This window comes from Pangasianodon hypophthalmus, chromosome 26 (assembly GCF_027358585.1).
Source record: "Pangasianodon hypophthalmus isolate fPanHyp1 chromosome 26, fPanHyp1.pri, whole genome shotgun sequence".
Classification (NCBI taxonomy): Eukaryota; Metazoa; Chordata; class Actinopteri; order Siluriformes; family Pangasiidae; genus Pangasianodon; species Pangasianodon hypophthalmus.
The window spans coordinates 18,546,287-18,565,058 of NC_069735.1; the positions used below are offsets into that span (position 1 = coordinate 18,546,287).

Here is an 18,772-nt window from a genome sequence, read left to right on the forward strand (position 1 = left end):
CAGGTGAGGAGAGTGAGCTTGCCTCTGGTGGAGGACTTCGTGTACTTCAGGATCTTATTCACACATTATGATGGAAAAAGTGAGTGTCAGAGCTAGGTCTACATCCCTATCCTCACCTATGGTCATGACTACACATGAAATGAGGTTCCTCCTCAGAGGCTTACTCTCCATATGACAGTGAGGAACTCTTCAATCCGGGAGAACCTGGGAGTAGAGCCGTTGCTCCTCTGATTTGAGAGGTGGTTGGGGCACCAATAAATAAATAAATAAATAAATAAATAAATAAATAAATAAATAAACATGAATAAGTCTAATGTCTATAAGTCTAATAAGTTTGACATACAGTATAGTATCTTGATGTATAGTATAGTGTAGGATAGTATAGTATAGTATCTTGTATCTTATATAGTTTCAGTGGTCAGCATATTTGCAGCTAAGTTCCAGAGTATGGTCTTTCACCTGTAATTCTGTTTTGCAATCCTGTAAGGTCACACCTGACGCAATGTTGCAGTTGCAGAGTAAATATTGAAGAAGACTCTCATAATTTGACATTTTCTGGTAGTCCAGTCTTTTGGATCACTCCACATATAAGCAGATGTTATGCACTTATTTACTAGTTTGTGTTTAAGCTACAATAACAGTTTACATATTTATCTGGCAATGCAGAAAAGTCGTATGTGTAAATTGGTTAAAAATTAATTCATCACCAGATACATGGGATTATGGCCTCATTTACTGGAATTTCCTTCAGGAATTTCCATTCTGACTCACATATGATGCAGTGAGGTGGAGTTTCAGAGTACAGCAGGATTTAAAAGTGTGGGAGTATGAACATCTGAAAAGAGATCAGAGAAACACCTTGTGTGTGTTGTACCTTTAATTTACAAATACTTTCTGTTGAACTGTGTTAGTTTTGAAGGTGGGTATGGGAACAGGAATATGAGCTTTAAAACATAAAGAACAAAGTGAAAGTAAAAAAAATTCCTTAAATTCTTTGTTTAATTTACAGCTGTCCACGGGCAAATCCTGAACATCTGCATTTGAATTGAAGTGTGTTCACGAACAGCTGGAGGCGACTAAAATGACTGTAAGTACATGGCCTAATTACTATATAAAGATTCGCTGTTATAAAGTTAATCTCATTTGGTTTGTTTGTTTCCCATTTTCTAAATTATCTGGCTTTCCCTTTATAAAGGAACCTCACAGCATGTTTTATGTCTTCAGAATGAATAGAATTGTGCTTTATCTATATTTTTGCGTCTTTTTCCAGGACAAGGTGTTTCCAGCGTTCTCAGTGTTCTGGACTCTCCTGCTCCCCCTGCTGGTTGGGAGCACTCCTATTTCTCAAGATCTGTTTCCGACTGACTGCTCTGATGTCTACGCTAACGGACAAACACTCAGTGGCGTGTACACCATCTACCCTACAGCAGACACACCTGTACAGGTGTACTGTGACATGGGATGTGGGGAAAGCCAAACAGAAGACGGGAAGTGGACGGTATGTTAGAATGTGTGTCTCCTTCACAGGAATTATACCGTAGTCCCTCAGTTTTCACAGTATGAAACTCTGCTCTGTATTTCTTTTTTTTTTTTTTAAATTTCAAATCTTAATTTCATTTAAATTAAATGTAGTCCAGAGCAGTTGTTTTCTGTGATAAATCATCAGACCAACTTGACATAGGTACTAGTGCTTCCCCTAAAGGGTTGAATGTTACCTTCACACCAGGTGTTTCAGAGAAGAATGGACGGCACTGTGAATTTCTACAGACCATGGGGACACTACAAGAAAGGGTTTGGGAACAAGTATGGAGAATACTGGCTAGGTGAGAAACTACAGCACAGATCACTTACTGGCTATTAAGTAGTGATATGATGGACAGAACTACTACATTCACAAATTTGATCCTGTCCTGAAATCAGGACAAACTATAAGTAAGGAATAAAATACTTTGGCACATGATGATATAGAAAAATAGACGTGTTATGATGCGGCTTGAAGCAAAGCAGAATAAATGTTACCACTTGATTATTTTCCTATAACAGCACATCCTGAAGTGCTTTATTCTTCTTATACCACAGCAAATTGCCAAAGAGTAGAGCTAAATTTTTTTGTATCAGTTTATAGTTACATTTATTGTTGTGGAACGTCAGCGAAACAAGTTAGTTCCTGTTCTCACTTACGTTATAGCAGCTATAAACAGTCGTTCCCTTACTAGCCTCTCTTTATTCTCTCTCTTGAAGTTAAAACATGCAGCTTGTCATGTTACCAAGAAACCACAAAAATATTTTTGAGTTTACTAATCTCTAATTTATTAGTTAACATCAGACATAAAAACACCAAGGTAATTTAATTTTATACAGAAAATGCCAAATGTGCAGTGCAGTGCTGCCACCATGTGACCATTCTGACTAATGCACTTTGATTCATTTTATATATAGTCTTTTCTTTCATCCTTTCCCTCTTCCTTTCTTCCTTTCTTTCTTTTAAAAAGCTAGCACTCATCCATTGTACATCTAGAATGTACTGCAAATGGTTATTGTCTTGGACAGTCTTGCATTTTTTAAAATAAATATCTTTTATCATTTTTTTTCCCGTTCACCTCAAGGATTGGAGAATCTCTACCAGCTCACACATAAGAGGAAATACGAGCTGAAAGTGGACCTGCAGGACTTTGAGGGAGTGTCGGTTTACGCTCGATACACTTCTTTCTCTGTGGAACCTGAAGCTGATGGCTACAAACTCAATGTTAGCGGCTTCATCAATGGAGGTGCAGGTGAGAGAGAGCAAAAGATATAGAAATAATTAAGGACCTCAAAGAGAATGACTTGGACCAACGCTGTGTTCTGGTCAGGGGCAGCAATATGACAGAAACATCAAATAACAACGCTTAAAGACATTTTTACTTTTTAGTACTTTCTTAATAGTGACTACAAAATGGCAATAGTGAAAAATAAATAATAGTGACTATAGTGACTACAAAAATAAATCCCTTTAAACCTGAAATGGATAAAATCAAATATTATTTTTTATTTAAATAAATTCTCAAATTCAAATTTTGTCACATGTATAACCATACACAGTACGACTCGCAGTGAAATGCTTTATACAACTGTGCTGATATAAAATAAGAAAATATAGAAAAATATTAAATATAAAGAAAAAAAATTGTATAAGCGTAAAAGAATATATATATATATATATATATATATATATATATATATATATATATATATATATATATATATATATATATATATATATACACACTACTGTGCAAAGGTCTTAGGCACGTGCAAAGAAATGTTGTAGAGCAAAGATGCCTTCAAAAATAATGAAATTAAATGTTTCAACATTTAAAAAAATACTATAAAGTGCAGTAAACAGTAATAAACAAAACAAAATCAATTTCTGGTGTGACCATCCTTCGATTTAAAAAAAAAAAGTATTGTCACGTGCAGTGTGTGCAGTTTTATAAGGAAATGAGCTGTAAGTGTAACTGAGCATCTTGCAGAACCAGTTGACTTGATTGTCGACTCGCTTCTTATTTCTGCAGCGAAACCCAGCAGCCTTCATTATGTTTTTATCTGAAAAGTGTCTCTTATGGAATCTGCTGCTTTCTTTACTGACATACAAACATTTTTCTGTAACATTTCATTTTGTGCTGGAAAACTAATGTTTGGAATCTATATATAGCCTAAGACTATATGTATGCCATTGCTTTAAAAAATCCACAGATGACCATAAATGAAACAACTGACCTAAAATTGTCAGTGGTAGGAGGGAAGTGGAGATTGTAGTGCTAGGTTTCCATTCCTCCATCCAGGAGAACTTTGCAAAGCTTTAAAACCAGATGGGTAGCAACCCTGTGACAGGTTTACCTTCATGTTAAACCTTCATTGCTGATGACACATGCTGATATACATTAACGGTTTTCAGAAACAATGTACATTACAGAGTCTGTAGTGACAGCTTGTGTTATCTGCAGGTGATTCCATGGCGACAAACAATGGACAGAATTTCTCCACCTTTGATAAAGACCAGGACTCGTATCCTGAGAACTGTGCTAAACGCTTCCTCGGAGGTTTTTGGTACAGTACCTGTCACAGTTCTAATCCTAACGGGATATACCTGTGGGGAAAGGACGGCACTCATTACGCCATCGGAAATGTGTGGAACCAGTGGAAAGGCTATGATTATGGTCTCAAATACATCGCCATGAAGATCAGACCTGTGTCTGTAGCACAGTGATGAATTTGTCTTTATAACATTCCTGTTGTTGATGGTGGTGGAGGTAGAAGTGGTGGTGGTGGTTTTGGTTTTGGTGTTGGTGGTGGTGGTGGAGGATGCAGATGATAACAACACAACAATTTTTTATTATTTTTTTCTAATGCTATTATGCAGACCTTTGTGAAAGAAAAGTGTATTTAAGTGTTTTTTATTATATATTTTTTATTGTTTTTTATTATGTGTTAATTATTGTGAAAAGTAAAGGAGAGCTGGTACAATTGTAACATTTTATGATTTGAAATAAATTACTTATAAGTGGTTTAAATTCCAGACTTGCAAATATTTGCTTGTTTGATGACGTGTAAGTTTGCCGATATCGTCAGTGAGTGCTGTACATTTTCACAGAGTCCCACATTACAGTTTTACCTGCAAAGCGTCACGACTGAAACATCGTGTTGGTCATCATTAACACCACTCATAAAATGCTTACATGTACATCAGGGAGATCAGTGTTAAACATCACACACTCATTACTCTGTGTAATCTAGCCTTAACGTAGCTTGGAAAATATTAAGCAATTGCAGTTAATCATTGGATGTTGATTACACACATTCAGAGCTCATAAAGACGTTATCCTTTTTATTTTCATTTTGCTTTCATTTTTATTTTATATATTGAATGCATTTAGTTGTGTTTTTTTTTTGGACTCAAGAAATTAGACTCTCTCTCTCTCTCTCCCTCTCTCTCTCTCTCTCTCTCTCTCTATATATATATATATATATATATATATATATATATATATATATATTACTGTGCAAAAGTCTTAGGATCATAGTCCCAAAAATATGAAACCTCAACCCCACTGAACACATTTGGGATGAACTGGAACACCGACTGAACCCCAGACCTCCTCACCAACATCAGCGCCTGACCTCACTAATGCTCTTGTAGCTGAATGAACACAATGAAGCTTCCCAGAAGAGTGGAGCTTATTATGACCAATTATGTGATTGTATCATATGAGTATGACTTTTAACAGTCAGCGAAAATCTCCCTCTTTCATATAAATGCTGTTATTTTATATGATCTTTTTAGCACTGATATATCTATACATATATATATATATATATATATATATATATATATATATATATATATATATATATATACGTATATATACTGATTGAGAGCTAAGATGCCTTGACTTTTAAAAATAATTAAATTAAATGTTTCTACATTTAAAAAAATACTATAAAGAGCAGTAAACAGTAATAAATGAAACAAAATCAATATTTGGTGTGACCATCCTTCACTTAAAAAAAAAAACAAAACAGTATCTCAGGAACAGTGTGTGCAGTTTTATAAGGAAATGAGCTGTAAGTGTAACTGAGCATCTTGCAGAACCAGTTGACTTGATTGTCGACTCGCTTCTTATTTCTGCAGCGAAACCCAGCAGCCTTCATTATGTTTTTATCTGAAAAGTGTCTCTTATGGAATCTGCTGCTTTCTTTACTGACATACAAACATTTTTCTGTAACGTTTCATTTTGTGCTGGAAAACTAATGTTTGGAATCTAAAATGTTTTTGTACTGAATCAATAATGTAGAAGTCAGAAAATAAACATCTATAACAAAGTTTGTACTAAAAAAAAAAAAACAGGGTGTGAAGACTTTTGCACAGTACTGTATTTCTCTACTTGCTGGGGTCTGTGTCTGTTTCTTAAAGTTGTTGGAAAATAAGAATAAGAAAATAAGAATATAATATGCCATTTCTAACCTTTTTTCCACTGATTAGTCATAAGTCACAATGTTTATTGTCATATGTACAAGTACCATGTATAAAGTACAATGAAATTCGTGCCTGAATGCTTCTCCACAGAATATATATACAAGACAAAAAATACAATAAACAGTATTTACTAAATACAATTCAATACAATTTTATTTGTATAGCGCTTTTAACAATGGACATTGTCACAAAGCAGCTTTACAGACATATATAAATTCCAGATATAAATTTTAAATTTCTAAATTTATTCCTAATGAGCAAGTCAGAGGTGAGGGTGGTGAGGAAAAACTCCCTGAGACGATATGAGGAAGAAACCTTGAGAGGAACCTACTGATGTTGGACACATGATTACAGATACAGAATATAGCTCAGTGCTTATTTCACGTTTAGGAGCATACTGAAATAGAATTTTTCAGAATCTAGTGGAAAGCCTTCCCAGAAGAGTGGAGCTTATTATAACAGTAAAGGGGGAATAAATCTGGAATGGGATGTTCAACAGGCACATATGCAATGTGGGAATGATGGGAATGATGGAGATACTTGGAGTAGTATGACTGGGAAGAGCCATGGTAAAAAAAAAAACAAAACGAAACACTTGCACAATGTACCAGAGCACCCTGGCCCAATGGTCAATGACAAATTTGGTGATTGTATCATATGAGTAATCTAGTCAAGCTACTCAAACATGCTATGAGTTCTAACTAGAGCATTTAGGACAGTTATATTATAAATAACATGCCGTATTTTTTTAAATTTTGTTTTTAGAAACAAAAATATTAGCCTGTTAGAAATTAGGTATAAATGCCAGTTAAAAAACACCTTTAAGTTATTGACTCAGGCAAAGAGTCACCTCTTCAACAGAAGCTCATGGACAGGTAAATGAACAGGTGCCAGGCAGAGCAATAATCTACTGCTTTTTGACAGTGTTTAAGTGAAGGTTTCTTAAATACAGTGTAAATGATTTGATCATGACCTCTGCAGTCGACACACACGCTTGATTAAAGAGGTCTGTGCCTAGTTTTGCCTGTTTCTGATACCTACTTTTAACAGTCAATGAAACTCTCCCTATTTCATATAAATAAGAAATAAGAAAAAGAGAAAGATGAAGCTCTTTGTTTACTGGTCAATCTACATCCCTATCTTCACCTACAGTCGTGCATACAAGGCAATGGAAATGTAGATAAATAGATGTAGATAGATATATAGATGGATGGATGGATGGATGGATGGATGTACTTTAAAAGAGGAAATTTGGGAAATGTGTTGATAAGTCAAGTAGATTACAGCCAAGTTCCAGAGCACAGTCCGTCATCCGTAATTCTGTTTCACAATCCTGCAATGACTGTTGTAGAGTAAATATTGCACAAGTGTTTCATACGTTTACAGATTCTGGTAGTCCACACTTTTGGATCGCTCCATAGGTAAACTGATGTTATGTTCATATTTACTAGTTTGTGTTTAAGGTACAATAATAACCATATATTATATTATTATACTGTAATAATAGGCAACACAAAATACCTGTATGTGTAAAATTCATTAAAAACTAAGGTTTGAACAAATCCACCACCAGGTCCATAAGGTCATGGACCCAATGAGTGGAATTTCTTTCAGGAATTTCCATTTTGACACACACACACACACATATGACGTAATTGGGAGGGGTTTGGGAGTTCAGTAGGGTTTAATATATAAATTTAATATAAATAAGAATGCTCTCAGTCAGTATATATATATATATATACTGACTGAGAGCAAAGACGCCTTCAAAAATAAAGAAATTAAATGTTTCTACATTTAAAAAAATACTATAAAGAGCAGTAAACAGTAATAAACGAAACAAAATCAATTTCTGTTGTGACCAGCCTTCGCTTTAAAAAAAATAGCATTCTCAGGTGCAGTGTGTGCAGTTTTATAAGGAAATGAGCTGTAAGTGTTACTGAGCATCTTGCAGAAGCAGCCACAGTTCTTCTGGAGACTTTGACTGTCGACTCGCTTCTTATTTCTGCAGCGAAACCCAGCAGCCTTCATTATGTTTTTATCTGAAAAGTGTCTCTTATGGAATCTGCTGCTTTCTTTACTGACATACAAACATTTTTCTGGAACATTTCATTTTGTGCTGGAAAACTAATGTTTGGAATCTAAAAAGTTTTTGTACTGAATCCTTTGTGATTGTATCATATGAGTAATTTAGTCAACATGTGTGTTGTGGATTTGAAGGAAGCCTATGATTATGTGCCTCAACATTTGTTATGGAAGCTACTGCAGGAGTACAGCGTATCTGGGTCAATACTTCATGTGATCTAGTCTCTGCATTTGCAGAGTAAGAGCTGTGTCTACAATCTTGGTATTAAGTTGAAATCCATCAAGGTATATCCTGTCTGTCTCACTGACAAATGGATCAGGTCAGCAGCAGCTGTACCGGTCTGTAGTAATGAAGCAGGAATTCAGTTTGTAGATGAATCTTTTTGTTTACTGGTCAATCTACATCCCTATCTTCACCTACAGTCGTGCATACAAGGCAATGGAAATGTAGATAGATAGATGTAGATAGATATATAGATGGATGTACTTTAAAAGAGGAAATTTGGGAAATGTGTTGATAAGTCAAGTAAATCTTTATTGTGAGGTTCCTCTGCAGGGTTTCTGGGCTTGCTCTCCAATCAGGGTGAGGAGCTGAGCAATCCGGGAGAGCCTCGGAGTAGAGCTGCTGCTCGTCCAAATTAAGAGGAACTAGTTGCGGTGGTTTGGGTACCATACAAGGATGGCCTTTGATCAGCTTCTTAGAGCTGTATTATAGCCATCCCACTTGATGGAGACCCCAGGGCAGACCCAGGACCTGCTGGAGAGATTATATCTCACAGTCGGCTTGGGAATGTCTGGGGATCAACCAGGAAGAGCTAGAAGCTGTGGTTGGAAATAGGGAAGACTGGACTGACCTTTTCAGCCTGTTGTCACCACAAAAGCGAAAGATAAATGAATGGATGAATTTTTTTAACTGTGAAAACTGCAATAAATAAACATTAATAAATCTAATATCTAGTATAACACCTTGATACAGTTTTAGTGGTCAGGATATTTACAGCCAAGTTCCAGAGCACAGTCCGTCATCCGTAATTCTGTTTCACAATCCTGCAACGACTGTTGTAGAGTAAATATTGCACAAGTGTTTCATACGTTTACAGATTCTGGTAGTCCACACTTTTGGATCGCTCCATAGGTAAACTGATGTTATGTTCATATTTACTAGTTTGTGTTTAAGGTACAATAATAACCATATATTATATTATTATACTGTAATAATAGGCAACACAAAATACCTGTATGTGTAAAATTCATTAAAAATTAAAGTTTGAACAAATCCACCACCAGGTCCATAAGGTGATGGACCCAATGAGTGGAATTTCCTTCAGGAATTTCCATTTTGACACACACACACACACATATGATGTAATTGGGAGGGGTTTGGGAGTTCAGCAGGGTTTAAAAGTATGGGAGGATGAACATCTGCAAAAGAGATGAGAAGAGATTAGAGAGAAGCACCTAAGGTATGTTCTGTTCGTATCTTTAATTTACATGTTACAAAGACTTTCTTTTGAACTGTGCAGCTTTGGGAACAAGAATATGAACTTAAAATAAAACATAATTATAATTGAGAAAGTGTGAGTTAAAAAAATGATGTTTTCTCAAAATTGCTGTTTAATTTACAGGTGTCTAGGGTCAAACCCACAATCTCTGCTTTAGAATCGAGGCATCGTTTTCTTGAAAAAGTTAAAGGAGACTAAAATGATTGTAAGTCAGTGTGTAATTACTGTATTTTGATTAGTTCTTGCATTTTATTTTTTAAATTTCATCTCATTCAATTTGCTGTGTTTGACAATTTTTCAATTTTATGGCTTTTTATAAAGGTAACTTCACAACATGTTTTATTTTTATTTTAAAAGTCATTGTTTTTATTTATCTTTTTCCAGGGCATGGTGTGTTCAGTGTTTTCAGTGTTGTGTGTTCTCCCCCTGCTGGTTGGGAGCACTCCTATTTCTCAAGATCTGTTTCCGACTGACTGCTCTGATGTCTACGCTAATGGACATAGACTCAGTGGTGTGTACACCATCTACCCTACAGCAGACACACCTGTACAGGTGTACTGTGACATGGGATGTGGGGAAAGCAAAACAGAAGTTGGGAATTGGACGGTATGTTTAGATGTGTGTCTCCTTTACAGGAATTATACTGTTGCACTTATTTTTTATTTAATATTTTGAACATTATTTTCATTTAAATTAAATGTCATCCAGAGAAGTTGTTTTGTGTGATCAGACCAACGACTGTGATTCAGCTAAAAGGTTGAATGTTACCTTCACACCAGGTGTTTCAGAGGAGAATGGACGGCACTGTGAATTTCTACAGACCATGGGAACACTATAAGAAAGGGTTTGGAAACAAGCATGGAGAATACTGGCTAGGTAAGAAACTGCAGCACAGATCACTTACTGGTTATTAGGTACCAATATGAAAGATAGAACTACTACATTCACAAATTTGATTAAAGTAGATGAAAATAAAATCAGAAAAAAAAAAGAATAAACCCCAGTAATAAATGTATTACAGATCCACTCAAATATGCTATGAGTTCTAACTAGAGCATTTAGGATAGTTATTTATAATATAACATGCCATATTTTCTAAATTTTGTTTTTAGAAACAAAAATATTAGCCTGTTAGAAATTAGGTATAAATGCCAGTTAAAAAACACCTTTAAGTTATTGACTCAGGCAAAGAGTCACCTCTTCAACAGAAGCTGATGGACAGGTAAATGAACAGGTGCCAGGCAGAGCAATAATCTACTGCTTTTTGACAGTGTTTAAGTGAAGGTTTCTTAAATACAGTGTAAATGATTTCATCATGACCTCTGCAGTCGACCCACATGTTTGATTAAAGAAGTCTGTGCCTAGTTTTGCCTGTTTCTTTTAACTTTTAACGGTCAATGAAAATCCCCCTATTTCATATAAATCCTCTTATTTTATATGATCTTTTTAGCACTGATATATCAATGTGATTCAGTATATATAAGTAAGAGTAAGTAAGTAAGAGTAAGATATTCCTTTATTTGTCCCGCAGTGGGGAAATTGCATTTAGCAACAGCAGGGGTACAGTACAGAAAGAGTATGCACACAAGAACAAGGTAGATTAAAAACTATTCTGTACATAAATGGCTTAAATAGTGCTAAAAGCAAAAATCCTAACACAAAACAAAAAAGGGAGAGGGGTGTATACACATAAGTACAGGTTGGTTGAGAATCATGTAGCTTGCCAGTAGTGTGACGGTATTGCACATTAAAATATTGCACACTGATATTGTACATAAATGTAAGTGTAAATACTGCAATGAGAGTTTATAAATAAATAAATCAGCAGTGTTCATTATAAAGTCTTACAGCAGCAGGAAGGAAAGACCGACGAAATCTCTCCTTTACACGCTGAGGGTGGAGCAGTCTGTCACTGAAGCTGCTCTCCAGAGCTGACAGGATGTCCCGCAGGGGGTGGGACTCGTGGTCCAGCATAGATGTCAGTTTTGTCAGGACCCGTCTGTCCCCAACCTCCCGCACTGAGTCCAGAGGACAGCCCAGGACAGAGCTGGACCTCTTGATGACCTTGTCCAGCTTTTTCCTCTCCCTCTCAGTGATGCTGCTGCTCCAACAGACCACACCATACAGGATGGCTGATGCCACCACAGAGTCATAAAAAGTCTTTAGGAGCGCCCACTGCACACCAAAGGACCGCAGTCTCCTCAGGAGGTAGAGCCTGCTCTGACCCTTCCTGTACAGTGCGTCTGTGTTGTGAGTCCAGTCCAGTTTGTGGTTTAGGTGAACACCCAGGTACTTATAAGAGTCCACTCTCTCAATGTCCATTCCCTGGATGTTCACCAGTGAGGGGGCAGACCGGTGTCTGCGGAAATCCACCACCATCTCCTTGGTCTTTCCCGCGTTGATGAGGAGGTGATTTGGCCGACACCAGTCCACGAAGTCCTGCATCAGTCTTCTGTACTCTGCGTCATCGTCGTCACTGATCAGGCCAACGATGGCTGAGTCGTCAGAGAACTTGAGCAGGACACAGCTGTCCGTGTTGTATCTGAAGTCTGCAGTGTAGAGGGTGAAAAGGAAGGGTGCGAGCACCGTGCCCTGGGGGACACCCACACTGCAGGTCAGGGTGTCAGACACCCAGTCCCTAGCTCTCACAAACTGGGGCCTATCTGTGAGATAGTCCAGGACCCACTCCGCCAGATGTGAGTCCACTCCAGCCCACTCCAGCTTGTCCCTCAAAAGCAATGGCTGAATTGTGTTGAATGCGCTGGAGAAGTCAAAGAATAAAATTCTCACAGCGCTGCCGGGCTTCTCCAGCTGAGTTTGAGCACGGTGCAGCAGGAAGATCACAGCGTCCTCCACTCCAATCCAGGGTCGGTAGGCGAACTGCAGCGGGTCCATCGCTGAGCTCACCTCAGAGCATAGGTGGCCCAGGACCAGTCTCTCCAGTGTCTTCATCAGATGTGATGTGAGAGCCACTGGCCTAAAGCTGCTGAGGTCTCTAGCGTGCGGTGTTTTGGGCACTGGTACCACACAGGAGGTCTTCCATAGCTGTGGTACCACCCTCAGCTTGAGGCTCATGTTGAAGACTTGCCCCTTAATCCCACATAGTTCCTCTGCGCAGGATTTCAGGAGCCTGGAGCCGATACCGTCAGGTCCAGCTGCCTTCCTTGCTTTGATCCTCCTCAGCTCTTTCCTCACCTGGCCAGGTGTGAAAGACAGGGGTGGGCTGAGGGGGTGAATGAGTCCATGGGGCCGTGAGGGGGTGGTGTGGAGTGAGCCAGAGGTGTGAGGGGCTGGGGGAGGGGGGCACTGTCCCGTTGACGAGGTGTGGTGCAGCTGCATGGGGGGAGTAGTGGGTGACTGGTCAAACCGGTTGAAGTGATGGTTCAAGTCATTGACCCACTGCAGGTCCCCCACAACCAGGTAGTGGGGTGCTTTGAAGCCTGAGATGGTCTTTAGGCTCCTCCACACCCCACTGATGTTTTGCTGCTTCAGCTGCTCCTCCATCTTCCTCTTGCTGGCCTTGCCCTCCCTGATCTTCTTTCTCAGCTCCTTTTGTACAGCCCTGAGTTCCTCCTTGTCCCCTGACCTGAAAGCTCTCTTCTTCTCCTTCAGGAGAGCTTTGATGTCAGGGGTAATCCACGGTTTATCACACAGACACACACACACACACAAACAGTGGCATTCGAAAGTTTGGGCACCCCTGGTCAAAATTTCTGTTAATGTGAACAGTTAAGCAAGTGGAAGATGAAATGATCTCCAAAAGGCATAATGTTACAGATGACACATTCCCTTTATATTTTAAACAAAATCATTTTTTTATTTTCATCTGTTACATTTTCAAAATAACAGAACACCCTGCATAATTAGTACCTAGTAGCTGTAACGTAGCGGGGTCGTGACAACGGAGTTGGGGATCCAAATGCAAGGCTTTATTTACAAACGTGGTCAAAACAGGCAGGGTCGAGCACCAGCAAACAGTATAATCCAAGGCAGAGGCAAAAGAGCAATCCAAAACACAGGCAATGGTCAGGGCAGGCAGCAAACAATCAAAAACAAGGAAAACAGTCCAATGGACAAAACACAGGTAAACTAGGAAACACGGAAACTAGGAATGGCTATATAATAATCAGCCCCCTACGAGCATGTGTGAGGAACTTTTATACAGGACAAGGAGAACACATGACAAAACCAACCAATGAGAACATGACACATGAAACCAAGGAACCAATCAGAACATGACACACAAACAAGGGTAGCACATGGTAAGATGACATGTGGGGCAAGGAACACATGGGAAATGGAGTCCAGAAAACAATGGCAAGAGTCCGGGGTGGAATGCCCTCTAGTGGAGTTCATGAGCACTCCAGCTGGCGATCGTAACATAGCTCACCAGGGCGGAGCGGATGAGTCCGAAGATCCCCACGGTGGAGCAGACGACCACCACAGCAGAGCAGAGGAGAGCAAAGATCCCCACGGTGGAGCAGATGACCACCACCGGAGAGCAGAGGAGAGCAAAGATCCCCACGGCGGAGCAGATGACCACCACAGCAGAGCAGATGTCCACCAACATAGAGCTAACGAGGCAGGTGCCCACAAAGGCAGATCAGGCGGGACTGGAACAGAGAGCACAGAGAGGTTAATAACGGCCTCTGCGGCCGTGACAGGACAGTCAGAGAGTTCAGAAATGGACACCGCCAACTTGGGACGTTCTGCAGTGGAAACTGCCACCTTGGGAGAAGGTGATGGTGATGGTGATGCCGATGCCGACGACTTGGGAGGTTCTGAAGCGGGAGCTGCCACCTCGGGAGCTGGAACGGGCTCTGGAGCAGACTCATGGACTGGAATGGACTCTGGAGCAGGCTTAGGAGCAGACTCATGGACTGGAGCGGACTCGGGGGTAGATTCACAGACTGGAGCGAGAACAGAGGAGTGTGTAGCCCAAACACACAGGATGGCGACCGCCATTACAGGGAGCACTGAGAATAGGGGAAGTGTCTCTGTGACGACCAGTGCTGAAGCTCTTGGAATGCCTGCTGCACGCACCGACACCAATGGTGGGTCCGCCAGACTGGACACCAGCCTCATACGCCCTTGGAACACCTTGGTGTCTTCAAACGCAACATCCACGATGCTCGGGAATACTGGAGTGGCATCTATGATGGCTGAAGACTGAGGCTTGACATCCATAACGGCTGGAGGCTCTGGTGTAACAGCCATCTTGTGAAGTGGGTCTGGACTGGCGGCCATCTTGGGAAGAGACTCTGGGCTGGGGATCAAAGAACAGGAAGGTGTAGAAAACACAGGAGTGGCGACCATAATCACAGGACCTGCTGGTGGCCATGATGGGTCAAGCTCCGCTGGAGCTTGCCGCTGTTGGCCCCCCCAAAAAATTATTTGGGGTTTCAAAGTCCTCTGCCTCTCCCACAGTAAAAGGACAGCCACATAACAACAGTGCATAGTCCATGAAGTCTCTTAAACTACAGTTAAATTCCCCTCCAGGTAACAATGACTTTGTTGGCTCATTGAGTCCAAAATGGAACAAGTCCTTAAACAAGATCTCATCATATAGTGGTACTTGATATGACAACTCACAGAACAGATGAACGTATTCTTCAGTGGATAGGTTTTTTTGCCGAAGGTGCAGTAGTTGGTCCATGATTGGCCTGGAATGCTCAAAAAGCTGCTGGATCCGGGTGTGGCTGATTATTCTGTAACGTAGCGGAGTAGTGACAACGGAGTTGGGGATCCAAATGCAAGGCGTTATTTACAAATGTGGTCAAAACAGGCAGGGTCGAGCACCAGCAAACAGTATAATCCAAGGCAGAGGCAAAAGAGTAATCCAAAACACAGGCAATGGTCAGGGCAGGCAGCAAACAATCAAAAACAAGGAAAACAATGGCAAGAGTCCGGGGTGGAGTGCCCTCTAGTAGAGTTAATGGGCACACCAGCTGGCGATCGTAACAGTTGCACCCCCTTTGGCAAATATCACAGCTTGTAAACGCTTTTTGTACCCAGCCAAGAGACTTTCAGTTCTTGTTTGAGGGATTTTTGCCCATTCTTCCTTACAACAGTCTTCCAGTTCTGTGAGATTCCTGGGCCGTCTTGCACGCACTGCTCTTTTGAGGTCTATCCACAGATTTTCAATGATGTTTAGGTCAGGAGACTGTGAGGGCCATGGCAAAACCTTCAGCTTGCGCCTCTTGAGGTAGTCCATCGTGGATTTTAAGGTGTGTTTACGATCATTATTCATTTTTTAGAAGCCATCCTCTTTTCAACTTCAGCTTTTTTACAGATGGTGTTATGTTTGCATCCAGAATTTGTTGGAATTTAATTGAATCCATTCTTCCCTCTACCCGTGAAATGTTCCCCGTGCCATTGGCTGCAATACAACCCCAAAGCATGATCAATCCACCCCCATGCTTAACAGTTGGACTGGTGTTCTTTTCATGAAATTCTGTGCTCTTTGTTCTCCAAACATATCTTTGCTCATTGCAGCCAAAGAGTTCTATTTTAACCTCATTGGTCCACAGGATTTTTTTCCAAAATGCATCAGGCTTGTGTAAATGTTCTTTTGCAAAACTCAGATGCTGAATTTTGTGGTGAGGACGCAGGAGAGGTTTTCTTCTGATAACTCTTCTATGAAGGCCATATTTGTGCGGATGTCGCTGAACAGTTGAACAGTGTACCACAACTCCAGAGTCTGCCAAATCTTCCTGAAGGTCTTTTGCAGTCAAATGGGGGTTCTGACTTGCTTTTCTAGCAATCCTACGAGCAGTTCTCTCAGATATTTTTCTTGGTCTTCCAGACCTTATCTTGACCTCCACTGTTCCTGTTAACTGCCATTTCTTAATTAGAGGAACCCATGGCTGCTGATTGTTGGGAAAAGGTTAGAGGAGTCTGGGTATTTATAAAGCTTTGAAATTTGCATCACCTGGCCTTTCCTAACGATGACTGTGAACAAGCCATGACCCTAACAGGCTAATTAAGGTCTGATACCTTGGTCAAAGTTATCTGAGAGCTCAAGTCTCCTGGGGTTCCCATTCTTTTGCAGGGTGCTGCTTTCCCCTTTTTCACTCTAAAATTCTAGAAAACAAAAACAATACACTGATGTTGCTTAAAATATTGCAAAAGAGTGTTTCATGTTTAACTTTATGCCTTTTGGAGATCATTTCATCTTCCACTTGCTTAACTGTTCACATTAACAGAAATTTTGACCAGGGGTGCCCAAACTTTTCCATGCCACTGTATATATATATATATATTGACTGAGAGCAAAGATGCCTTCAAAAATAATGAGATTAAATGTTTACTGTAAAGTGCAGTAAACAGTATATATATATATATATATATATATATATATATATATATATATATATATATATATATATATGAAACATTTTAATTTTAATAATTTTACTAATTTCTAATTCAGTAATTAACATGAGAACTGTTTGAGTTGCATTTTTATTGTATATTGAATATTTTTTTATATTAAAAATATCAAATATTTAAGCTTCCCCATGCTGCCACACTGAGTAACACACTTTACTGAGTTCTTACTTTGGGAAATGGGGCATTTAATCTACCCAGTCTTTCTTTCTTTCTTTCTTTCTTTCTTTCTTTCTGTCTTTTGCATGGTTGGTTGTTGCACTTTCACACTTTATTGCAATTCTTTGGCACTCATTTCACACTTTCTTTTTGTCATTTTCTTTTTCTTCTTTCTTTCTTTCTTTCTTTCTTTCTTTAAACATTTGTGTACTACAAATGGCTACTGTATTATCTATAGTTTTGCAGTTGAACCTGACTTTTCGTAAGTATCTTTCAGCATATGATATTTCTTTTACCCCCAGGATTAGAACACATCTACCAGCTCACACATAAGAGGAAATACGAGCTGAAAGTGGACCTGCAGGACTTCGCCGGGGTGTCGGTTTATGCTCGATATTCTTCTTTCTCTATAGATTCTGAAGCTGACGGCTACACACTCCACATTAGTGGTTTCATCAATGGAGGTGCAGGTAAGTGAGAGTGAGAGATGTAGAGATAACTACAGGCACCAAGGAGATGAACACTGAAGTGCATTGTCAAGGCAAATAATGTACATATAATACAGAGAGAGTCTGTAGTGACAGCTTGTGTTATCTGCAGGTGATTCTCTGGCTACAAACAACGGACAGAAATTCTCCACCTTTGATAAAGACCAGGACTCGTATGCAGGGGGAAACTGTGCTAAATCCTACCTCGGGGCTTTTTGGTACAGTCAGTGCCACCATGCGAACCCTAACGGGATATACCTGTGGGGACAGGACGGCACTCATTACGCCATCGGAAATGTGTGGTACCATTGGAAAGCCTATGATTATGGTCTCAAATACATCACCATGAAGATCAGACCTGTGTCTGTAGCATAGTGATGAATTTCTCTTTATAACATTCTTGTTGTTGATGATGGTGGAGGTGGACATGGTGGTGGTGTTGGAGGAGGTGGTGTTGAAGTGGAGGTGGAAGTGTTGGTGTTGGAGGTGATGGTGGTGGTGTTGGTGGTGGTTTCTGTCTCTCTCTCTCTCTCACACCCACATGCACACACACACACACACACACACACACATCCCAGAAACAGAAGACAATAACACACACCAAAGAGGAGGCCCTGCAGCACATCCACATTGAGTTCATATGCTCACTACATAGGGTATAGCATAATCTGTAGTGCACCAGATATCCAACAGAATGGCAATTGAGCCACAACCACAGAAAAGAAATTACTTCAATAAAAAAATATTTTTTAAGTCGAGATTTTAAAACACTGATCCACAATTACAAAATGTAAACAACATTTCTTGATCCCGGTCTCTTTTCCTGTACTGAGACGTTTAGCCAGAAGATAAGGGTTTCAAGAAACCCAAGAAATGGGTTTCAATCAACTTTCGTTTTGCATTTAAAAATAAAACACAAGATCTTAAACATTCTGGTGTCCATTATTTGTCTTCAAACATGTAAAAATGAAATTTTAAATAGTAGTCAAACAGTGAAATGAAATTAAGCTGTTCTTCCAAAGAGCAGGCCCAAACAGGGACAAGAACCAGCCCAGATAGGGACAGTTGGAGTTGGGGTTTCTAGTTACTGCAGAAGTTTCAGATGATAGAAAATGTCGCCATGACAACAGTAA

The 18,772-nt window shown here is 39.7% G+C and overlaps 2 protein-coding genes across 4 annotated transcripts; both read left to right on the forward strand.

The window, feature by feature from the left end:
- Window positions 1-851: 851 nt before the first annotated feature.
- On the forward strand, window positions 852-4,558 carry LOC117596144 (microfibril-associated glycoprotein 4). Its single transcript, XM_034300128.2, has 6 exons — window positions 852-919; window positions 1,010-1,087; window positions 1,271-1,498; window positions 1,727-1,823; window positions 2,607-2,774; window positions 3,987-4,558. Exons 2-6 carry the CDS (start codon window positions 1,082-1,084, stop codon window positions 4,247-4,249), a joined length of 762 nt encoding a protein of 253 aa, XP_034156019.1. The 5' UTR covers window positions 852-919; window positions 1,010-1,081; the 3' UTR covers window positions 4,250-4,558.
- A 4,868-nt stretch (window positions 4,559-9,426) lies between these two features.
- LOC117596146 (microfibril-associated glycoprotein 4) lies at window positions 9,427-18,569 on the forward strand. 3 transcript variants are annotated; one of them, XM_053229831.1, is made up of 6 exons: window positions 9,489-9,564; window positions 9,727-9,808; window positions 9,988-10,221; window positions 10,383-10,479; window positions 17,454-17,621; window positions 17,752-18,569. In XM_053229831.1, exons 2-6 carry the CDS (start codon window positions 9,803-9,805, stop codon window positions 18,012-18,014), a joined length of 768 nt encoding a protein of 255 aa, XP_053085806.1. In that variant the 5' UTR covers window positions 9,489-9,564; window positions 9,727-9,802; the 3' UTR covers window positions 18,015-18,569. The 3 variants fall into 3 exon arrangements, with proteins under 3 accessions (XP_053085807.1, XP_053085806.1, XP_034156022.2); XM_034300131.2 differs by having other exon boundaries at window positions 9,988-10,209; XM_053229832.1 differs by lacking the exon at window positions 9,727-9,808 and having other exon boundaries at window positions 9,427-9,564.
- Window positions 18,570-18,772: the final 203 nt, after the last annotated feature.

Coding starts and splice junctions, on each gene's coding strand:
- LOC117596144 (XM_034300128.2), top strand. Junction 1,824..2,606: donor GTATGGAGAATACTGGCTAG/GTGAGAAACTAC, acceptor GTTCACCTCAAG/GATTGGAGAATCTCTACCAG. Junction 2,775..3,986: donor CTTCATCAATGGAGGTGCAG/GTGAGAGAGAGC, acceptor TGTTATCTGCAG/GTGATTCCATGGCGACAAAC.
- LOC117596146 (XM_053229831.1), top strand. Junction 10,222..10,382: donor ATTGGACGGTATGTTTAGAT/GTGTGTCTCCTT, acceptor CCTTCACACCAG/GTGTTTCAGAGGAGAATGGA. Junction 10,480..17,453: donor GCATGGAGAATACTGGCTAG/GTAAGAAACTGC, acceptor TTTTACCCCCAG/GATTAGAACACATCTACCAG.